Source organism: Euprymna scolopes, chromosome 1, assembly GCF_053919585.1.
Source record: "Euprymna scolopes isolate OS-2025 chromosome 1, ASM5391958v1, whole genome shotgun sequence".
Lineage (NCBI taxonomy): Eukaryota > Metazoa > Mollusca > Cephalopoda > Sepiida > Sepiolidae > Euprymna > Euprymna scolopes.
The window spans coordinates 168269283-168279660 of NC_136482.1; the positions used below are offsets into that span (position 1 = coordinate 168269283).

Genomic DNA, 10378 nt, shown 5'->3' on the forward strand with positions numbered 1-10378 from the left:
TTCTACGTTCACCAAGTTCACCGACAGAAGTTCCACTCCACCGCGTCGAGCCGACAAAAAAGAAACTCTTCCCAATTCAAGAAATGCTAGCTTTTTATATTTTATGTTTCCAAACCCAACCGCATCTCAATTTGCATAAGACACGTTTTTGTCTTGTGTCAATCCGGTTTCGAGTTTAAGACTTTCTTTCTCTTTTAATCAAATGACATGCATGCTAACCAGGTACGCTACGATTTTCCCTACAACAGAAAACTGAATAAAATGAAGACGGTTAAATGTGCAGAACCCTCAGGTATGTTTACAGAAATGTTAAAGGCCGTCGGTGAAACAGACATTGAGATGATCACAGGCTTGACTTATCAAATCATAAGAGAAGAGGTTATTCCAAAAGTCTTGGACCTTCGTACAGTTATGAAGCGTTACAAAGGCGAAAGAGAAACCCTGAATAAAGATAATTACAGATGTTTAAAATTGATGAATCGGACGCTAAAAGTAGTCAAGAGAATAATTGAGCAATAAACAAGAAGTCAGATAAGAATAAATAAAATGCAGTTTGGTTTTATGTCTGGACAAAGTAGTATTGATGCTATATTTATTCTGAAACAAATGTAAGAGAAGTATCTTGGTAAGAAAAAGAACCTGTATTTCGCTTTCGGGAATTTGGAGAAAGTTGTTGACAGAACGCCATTAGAGGTTGTTTGTTGGGCTTTGCTTAAACTAGCTATTAATGAATGGTTGGTGAAGGTACTGTTAGAAAGAAACCCAAACATATGCAAAGGTAATATATATTGAGTGGGTTTCTAACAGTATCTTGTATAATTTCTTTTAGTTTTAACTCATTTTTTAAACTTCACATATTTAGGAGTCATCATGCCCCCATTTTTCTTGTTCATAACTATCGATAAACACTAGGATTTTTCGAATCAATTAAACGTTTTAAAGTGAATTAAAACCACTAAAAACTTTTCCAGATAGGTAGAAGAGTAATTTATCTTGTTTTTGATAATATTTGTTATATTTTTTAATTTTTTACCAGTTTTTCGTTCCTCTGTGGATTGTAATACAAAGCTGGATTAATAGACAAAAGCATCTATTTTTTTCAATAAAATATGCCTAAGAAAAAAAAGGCTGCCTAAATATACATAAACAACTTTTAATAAGAGTTCCAAGGAAACATTTTTTGGGTTTGTATTACTATACACATAGATTCGAAAAAGTTGTCAAAAAAACAAATATATAACAAATAAATGTTATCAAAGGCAAGATAAGTTGCTTTTCTATCCAACTGGATAATTTTCTTAGTGTTTTTATTTAATGTAAAGTGTTTATTCGGCTTGAAAAACGTACAGTGTTTTTACCAATGTATTTGAAAAATGCAAATAGCGGCGGACTCTGTGTCGAATACGTAAGTTTGGGAAAATGAGTTAAAACTAAAAAAAACTATACAAAATACTGTTAGGAACCAACTCAACATGTGTTACTGTAACATAGGCTGATAGATATAAGGTGAGATTTTCTGTGTGTATGTAGTTCATGTCTATGTAGCTTTGATAACTAATAAAAATTAAAATTACAAATAAAAATACAGATGGCCTACTGGTCCCATATTAAAAGATGCTTAAAATATATTTCGAGGCTGTGGGGGACATTTTTATTAATTTTTTCTTTTTATCGTTTGTTGTAAGAGAATTTAAGGAAATCTCACTGTGACTAATCACGTGACACGTCGGAAAAGAGATGTACAGTAAGTCAGGGAGATAGTAAGTAGAACGTTATAACGATAAAGTTATTAATTTTATTTTTTAATCATTTTTTTTTTTTCTGCTGATATGATAGTTAAGTCAGCAATCTATGATAATCGTCGGAAAAAGGTTTTAAAAAAGATGGAAAAAACGCATTTTTAAGGGGGGCACTCTTGTACAGGTCCGCCGAAAGAGAAAATTGTTCACTTAATTGAAAGTTCCGTCAAAATTAAATCCGTATTATTCGGAATCTTCGGACTACTATACTCATCTTGAGTGCCATTTTCACAAATGTATCTTGTCGAATTCGGGAATGCTTATTGCTTCTGTTGAACTCGGAAATTTAGACGGAATTTCGAACTGAACCGTTTATTTACTACACCGGGAGTAGCAATCATGCTCTCATTCCGTCAGCCATGGCTAGATAGAGGTCCCAAGTAACTCGCAATTGTATTTTTCGGTCGCCCACACTGAGAATTGCATGTTACCCTCGTGAAATAAATAAAGCGATCTGTTCGAAATTCCGGGTGCTTATGTATTCTAGGTACCGCGCCATTTTTAAATAGTTTATATATATATATATATATATATATATATATATATATATATATATATTAAATTCAAGTTTCACGATATCTTTTTTTTATTATTAAAGTTTAATAATTAAACTGTTAGGTAGAAACACAGAATACTTACAAAACACCCTCCCTCCCATGTTAAGAATGGCTTTCGCAATAACGTTATTATTTCAGCGCGGTACTAAAAATACATAAGTACCAAATGCCACCCAAATTCCCGAGTTCGACGAAAACATTCTAGAGTTCGACAAGTCACACCTGAAGAAAGTCGGAGGTTACATCGACTGAAACATTGTAAAAATGACACTCAAGATGAGAACAGTAGTCAGAAAACTCCAAATAAAATTAATAACGAATACTTATCTAAAAAAAAAAAAAAAAAAAAAAAAAATTCAGAAACGTCAAATGAAATCCGTTTCATCGAAACGGTTGAATTTTTTAAATTGTAGATTCAAATTTAATTTTGTTCTTTCTCAAAATCAAAACAAAGGCATTAAGTTTTAAATCTGTGATGTTCGCTTATTTTTACAAAATAAAACAGTTGTCATTCCGTATTTAATTACTTTTAAGAGAAAACTGTTTTCGTTTTTTTAACAAAAGATAACCTTAGTTGTTTGTTAACTAATTTAAAAAAAAAAAAAAAATACGCGGCTAGCATTGTTTTTGTTTTTATTATTTTATCTACGTCGTATACAAACAGGATTTTTTTTTTAAATGTCAAAATAAATTTTTAAAAAATGAATGGATTAAAGAATAATGAAATAAATTCCAAACTTATGTATTTTGTTTTGATAAAAAAACTAATCGAGGAATTTTAACAAAATATATTTAGTATTCATTATAAAGAATTGTATTTTTTTTAAATTAAGAGATTAACTATTTTCATTTTTTTTATTAATAATAATTCAAATTTGTGATTCATAAAATATAAAGTTTTTCTTGTCTTTTTTAACATAATTTTGTATTGATGAGAAATTAGCTAGATTTTAGTGAACATATATTGCATTATAACTAATTCTATAGCGAATGTGTCGACGTCAAGAGGATTTATTTTTCCTACTTACTGTTGTCAGCCATGTTGCTCAAATGCTGAAACGGGAATTATCTCCCTTTGATTATAACCTTCTTCAATTAACTTCTCCGTCTTATTTATTTCAGAAAACGCGTACACTCCCTTTCGTCAACAATTACGGATAATGGACATGGAGAAAAAGAAATATGATATTTGAAATAAATATCATATTTCTTTTTCTTCTTACGTCTCAAATAGAATGGTTTACAAAGTTGGAGGAAAAATAGATTTGGGAATCTTTAATAGGACGACCCCTGGAGTAAATGCGGTATTATGGTGAGTGAGGATTCTAGCTAGGAATAGCTTAGACCGTCATAAAGTACAGTGACAAGCATGACCATAAACCTTCTCCACAATTTTTAATGGTCTTGTGCCTGATTTGTTTTTGAGAATTGTGATTTTCAGAAATAAATACATTTTTCAACGTGTAGTATCGGTTCAAATCCCTGGACAAAGGAGAAGAAACCCGTTTAAAATCATGGAAAGTTTTATTTTTGTTCTACTCCAGTATGGGTAAAAACGCAGTTTAGTGGCCTGCACATAAAATGATGAAAAGGGCGATAAATGTTATTTCATCTTGTTGTTTTTGTTAAATATTAGTAAATGAGGAAGCATTTCGAGTTTTAAACTGTGTGGTTCGTGTCCAGAATTTCCCCTATATTAAAAAAAAAAAAAAAAAACGAAAATAAAGAAAAAGCTGGGTATTTTTTTACATTAGGTCCACCTCCACAATTTTTTTTTAAATGAAGACTTTTAAACGGTTTTCGACTATGCTGCATTGCTGCATACGAAAATTACATTTAAATTTTGCAGAGACAAGTAGTTATCAATATATATATATATATATATATATATATATATATATATATATATATATATATATATATATATATTTGGCCTTTTCCAATGTTTCTTACATTTGTTTATTATTTATTAATTAATTTTACTATTATTGTGGGGAAAAGAAGTAAAGAGAGCAAGACAGAGAGTCGAATTTACGATGTTCTTTCGTAGAAAATATATCAACAAAATAAATACAGTTAACTCTCAATTTATAAAAAAAGATTTATTACTTATTAGGAAATATTTCAATGAAAATAATAGTTCATTTATGAGTGAACAAAAGGAGGGAATTAGTTGAGATTAAGGAAGTTTTAAAATAATTATTTACATAAAATTAATTAAAAATGAGCATGCGATAATAAAAGGGGGAATACAAAAGTTAGTTACTGTGTCTGTGTGTTCGCCCACATTGTTTTATCAGCCGACTCGCCTGCTACGTTCATAGTGTTGTCGCGTTAGTTTTGAGCTGCAGACAGTAGTGATATATATATCTTTCAACGCTATCTCTGAATTTTTGTTAACTGCCCTTTTTTGGAAAATACAGAGGTTTTTAAAGATTTTCACCGGCTCCCAGACACATAATTTCCGACAGCCCGGAAAACTCTCTGATTGGTCAAAAAAAAAAATCAAAACATTGAACCTCCAGAGCAATTCAGTAAAAAGAAAAAGGGCGCCTCTAGCCGCTTGCGCAGAAAACGTCTCGGGGCACTTGAATTTCCGGCAGCGAAAGAGTGAACATCGTAGCTCACCATATAACTTTCCGCCCAGTAAACGGAGTTTAAAGGTTCATCGTTCATGATAAATAGCTTTGGGGTTTTTTTTGTGAAGGAAAGTTTGGTAGTATATTTACATGTAAATGTAGGTTGGGAAAAAAATTTTTTTTTTTTTTTTTGTTTAGAAAATTTTTACATCATTTTTATTTTTAATAATAAAAATATGTGTTGTCCTTCTTCCACCTGATGGTTCTTCCGGACTTTGATTTAGTTTGTTTCTTTTCAACCTCTGTATCAGAGGAAGATACAAAAGTGTCAGATACTGGAAGGGGTGGAACAAAATCTTTTGACGTTGTTGAAGAATATGCAGGCTTCAATCTATCTATGGAAACGTTACTGTGTACATCATCAGACATTTTAATAGTAAAATATTTGCCATGACGATGTACTACTTGGAATGGACCTGTATATGGAGCTTCCATAGATTTTCGAATCCTGTCTGTTCTCAACCAGACGCTGTCACAAATTTGAAGATCCTTAGGAATGTACACAGTAGGTAAAGAATGGAGGTGTCCACTGGATAATCCGTCTGTGTCAAATTTCCGCATCTCCTCAGCTAGAGCTTTTATGTGAGCTCCTGTTATATCAATGTTTGCATCCTCGTACGCATCGATTAACAATCTAGGTATCTGTGCATTAGCACCCGTAACTGCAGTAAATGGTGAATAATTGGAATCGTTGGGTGTAATCCTGATACCTAGAAGAACTATAGGAAGAGCAGATAACCAAGATTCTCTTCTGGCAATAATTGCTGTCTTTAATGTTCTGTGTGCTCGCTCGATCATTCCGTTTGCTTGGGGATGGTACGAAGTCGTTCTCAGCCTGTGGAACCCTATAATTTTTGACAGTTCTGAGTCAAAAAAAAAAATCAAAACATTGAACCTCCAGAGCAATTCAGTAAAAAGAAAAAGGGCGCCTCTAGCCGCTTGCGCAGAAAACGTCTCGGGGCACTTGAATTTCCGGCAGCGAAAGAGTGAACATCGTAGCTCACCATATATATATATATATATATATATATATATGCATGTATTATGCACTATAATTCTCTGATGGCCATGTTTTTACACGTGCACACGCACGGTAAACAAATCTACTTCGCAGAGAAGTAGACTTGTTTAGCACGTTAAAACATGTCTGCAGAGAATTACAGTGCATAATTCAGATCTTTATATCTTGCTAATTACTTGATTCTGCAAAGTTTAAATGTGATTTTCGTATTCAGCATAGTTGAAAACTTTTAAAAGTTGTCATTTTAAAGAAAATTATGGAGGTGGACCTAATGTAAAAATTTACCAAAATCTGTACCCGTGATAAAACAAAAATATATTCCAAAAATCATGTGAATTAATCACGTTTATTTTTAAATAAGAAAATCAGATTTTATGGGTAACAAAAGAGCGGCTGTCCAACATCAACAGATTCTAGACGATTTTTGCAATTGGCTTTTCCCTGTTAATTGTGGTATAATACTAGTAGTGTGCAGTTCAGGGGAGGAGGGCAGCTTCCCCGGCTTTGCCTTCTCTCCTTGAAAAGGGGTTGGTTCATTGCTAACTGCCTCAGGCACCCCTACTAGGGAATGCTCTTCCTTAGGGGTGCAGACTTTTTAATCTCATTTTTCAACCATTGTGTCAGATTTCTCACCATAGGAGAGAAACTGTGAAGAAAATTCACATAAGAGATAGACCCTAAAAGACACAAAATCCGCAAACGCTAAGACACTTACCTTGAATGGATTTATCGATTCTGTCTGTGCTTGCATAAGCGATGCACTTTTTGCATACTGATGGGCTTATAGATACCTCTCCAAGTAACCCATCCTCCTTGACTGAGGCAAATCAAGAATTTGGAATAGCGAATTACACTTTGCTGTAAAATAAATAGCTCAAAATAGTCCATGTCAGAAATTGTGCTGAATCAGTAATTTCTTATAAAAGTTCCCAGCTGAGAATTAATTCAAACTCCCCACAATGGGGATTCGGTCACAGAAAGCATGAGTTCCCAATAATGACTAAGTTCTCTCTGATTCTCTCTCCTCTGATCTTGAGCGCATAGTACAGTGGGGAAAGACGTAGCTGGTTAATTTTAATGCATCTAAAACCAAGCTTCTATCTTTACATTATCAATACTCTGATCCCCGTTTGGCATCAATTGAAATGAATGGCTCTCATCTTGAGAGGGGGGTTTCATGTTTTGACAAGCTTCTGGGTCTGACCTTTACTCCTGATCTGAAATAGAACATCTGCATCAAGTCTGTTGCCAAGGTTACTGGAAAAATGGTAGAATACTTCTACCGCTATAGTAGATATCTCACTGCTAATGCAATTCTCTACCTACATAAGAGCCAGGATGGAGTACTGTTGCCACATCTGGGTAGGAGCTGCTAGAAATACCTTATCCTGCCTTGACAAAGTACAAAATAGACTTCATGGCTTAGTGGGGGATGCCCTTTTCTATTCCCTACAACCTCTTTCCCATAGAAGAAACGTTGCAAACCTGTCTCTGCTTTATCGTTATTTTCATGGCAAGTGCTCATCTGAGCTCCAATCTATGGCCCTCTCTCGCAAAACTTTCACAAAAAACACTCGTCTAGCTGAAACCACTATCAATAATTTCCCCCACTCTCTATCTGTGCCTAAACCCAAACATAAATTCCATGAACAAAGTGTAGTGGACTGGGGGATATATTATACATCCACCAGTCGTGCAAAATATGAAAGATAAATTGAATTGAGAAAGGAACAAACAACGCGTTTACTTGAATTAAACGAACTAGGATTTATTTCGTGAAGAAACAAATGAAAGAAAAAGGTACTACACGTGTTTAGTTTGGCGTGCGTCTCTCGCTGTTTACTGGTGAGAAGGAAAGTCTATTGTCGTAGAGAGAGAAAGAGAGAAAGTCAATCCAGTTTGGTGTGCGTCTCTCGCTGTTAGCTGGTGAGAAGGAAAGTCTATTGTAGTATAGAGAGAGAGAGAGAAAATGAGAAAAAGTCAATCCAGGCCATGGAGATAGAAAACGCGTAAGGTGTACGTACTGTCTGTTAACTCTTGCCCCCACACATACAGTAGCAGAGGACGTGACGTGCATGGGTGCACGGGCCCCCGAAAGGGGCGAATAGTTCGTTGAACCTCTCCGCTCGGAAGCCGAATTGGAAAGGAAGAAGCTGCTTATTGCTCTTGCTTTTATAGTTGTTTCCGGTGGTCTTTTGCACATGTGTGGATTTCCTTCAAAGGGGAAGTGATGTTGCCCATGTGTGCGTACATGTGCGCGTATGTGAGTACATGTGTGTACGTTAGTGTGTGTGTGTATGCATGTGAATGTGGGTGTATGTACATGAACGTGAAGACATCTACGTGTGTATACGTGTGCGCACGTATGTTTGTGTGCGCGTATGTATATGACAAGAAATATGGCTTGAGATGTGAACACGTGTTTTTGTGTGAGACTTGGAAAGGCTCCCACAATAGCTTCTTTCTTAGAACTGCATGCCTGTGGAACTCTCTTCCATTCGCTTGCTTTCCAGCTGACTACAATTTGGTCGTCTTCAAGTCCAACGTAAATAAGTTCTTGATGAGCCATCTCCTTAAATAATTCAATTTACCAAATTTCCACTACTAATGATTGCTACAATATTATCCCATTGACTATTGTACACTCATTAACCCTTAACCTCGAGTGGCCTCCAGGCCTTGGTAAGCAGTGACTCCTTTATAAAAAAAAATGTTTCCTGCTGAAATAAAGTGGGGAAGTTCCCTTGATAAAGATGAATATTTCGCATTTTTTCACATCAATGTCGAAACTAGAAACTTGGGAATTAATCCAAACTCCCCACGTTAGGGATTCAGCCACAGAAAGCATGAGCCCCCGATATGCTTTCTGCTGCAATAAAGCGGGAAGGGATCCCTTAAATTGGAGAAGATTAAAACATTCAACAGGACTTCAAAACTGGAAACTAATTTCTTGTGCCTTTAAATTTTGCGCCTCTCACACTAATCACGTTTAAATAAAAATAAAAAAGGGAAAAAAGAAAACGCTCCATACAACTTCCAAAATACACTAGCAGAAAGTGACCTAGATCATTGTGAACTTCAACACACTCCCCAAAGAGGAGTAAAAGAAGTAATGAATAGTCATTACTTTTTTTCAATACTTGTACAAGATGTCCCTCCATCCATTTTATAGTTATTCATTCACCGTTTATTGGTCAATTTATTGTTTTATTTTGGCCTGTATAGCCCTAAAATGTCAGCAATATGCACCACCACCCACCCACCCTCGATGCATAAAATTTGAAAAACCCTGCTCTACATTATATAAGAGAAGCGTCCTAAGATGCAGCACTACAGCCACATCTGGGGAGGTGTCACTCAGAGCACTTTTTCTTGTTTGGACAAAGTACAAAATTGACTTCACAATCTAGTGGAGAGATGACCTCTCCTGTTCTATACAGCCCCTTTCTCACAGAAAAGATGTGGATAGTCTCCCTCTACTCCATCGATATTTCAGTGGAAGTTGCATCATTGAGTTCCAGTCTATAGTTTTACCTTGTAAGACGTTTACACCGAGAACTCGTCATTTGTACCACAGATACATAAAACTTTCTTTTCTTCATCCAAGTGCTTAACATCAAATGAAATGTTTACAAGCATAGTTTCTTTCCAAGGGCTTCTCATCTGTGGAACATATTACCATTGGATTGGTTCCCAGCAGGTTACAACTTGGTTTACTTCAAATCCAATGTCAAGAAATACTTGTAATAAACATTTCCTATAAGTAATCAAACTTCTATTAGTAATTTTCAATCCTCTCATAATATTCATCATCTTTCAGCTGAAAATCTAGTAATCTAATTAACCTTTATTCTCGAGTGGTGTTTTGGCCTTAATTAGTGTTGAGTAAAAAAAAACAAAATGTTATTGAAATTTTATCTATGGAAAAGTAAATTTTTGTTTCAGTGTGACCGGATGATCACTTTTTTTTGATTGGCAACAGTAAGAACTGTTGTAAAATTTTCTGCAGTCTCCCAGCAATTTATGTTAACTATTCTTCTCCTTCTTCCCAATTCTCATATCAAAATTCAATATACATCTGACAAAACTCACATCTGCCAAAAGGAATGTCTTTCTCTGATCAACAGGCTTTTTATTGAGATCGTCTGCCTTTCATATGTATATTAGATGCCCTGAATTCTCGTAACCTCATGAGATTGCTAGCCTATAAGTAAAAGCAGTGGCCATTTTTTTTCTTTATTTATTCTTCTTACCTGACATGACATGACTGCTTGCTGTACAAAATCAGGTTTTTACTCATTTGAACAATCCAAGTCATTGGTAGAAGTTAGTTGTGCTCTGGATGTGTGTATTATACCATCG

General features: G+C 34.8%; 1 protein-coding gene across 2 annotated transcripts in view; it reads right to left on the reverse strand.

Moving 5' to 3' along the window:
- LOC145277033 (serine/threonine-protein phosphatase 2A activator-like) overlaps positions 1–4942 on the reverse strand; it is an 80462-nt gene extending 75520 nt beyond the window's left edge. The window contains exon 1 of one of the 2 annotated variants that reach the window (XM_080128660.1): positions 4623–4942. In XM_080128660.1, the coding sequence (XP_079984786.1) occupies position 4623 (1 nt within the window). In that variant the 5' untranslated portion in view covers positions 4624–4942. Of the gene's footprint in view, positions 1–3384; positions 3921–4622 lie in introns of those variants that run through there. The other variant, XM_080128650.1, reaches the window with a different exon arrangement.
- Between the last annotated feature and the right edge of the window lie 5436 nt (positions 4943–10378).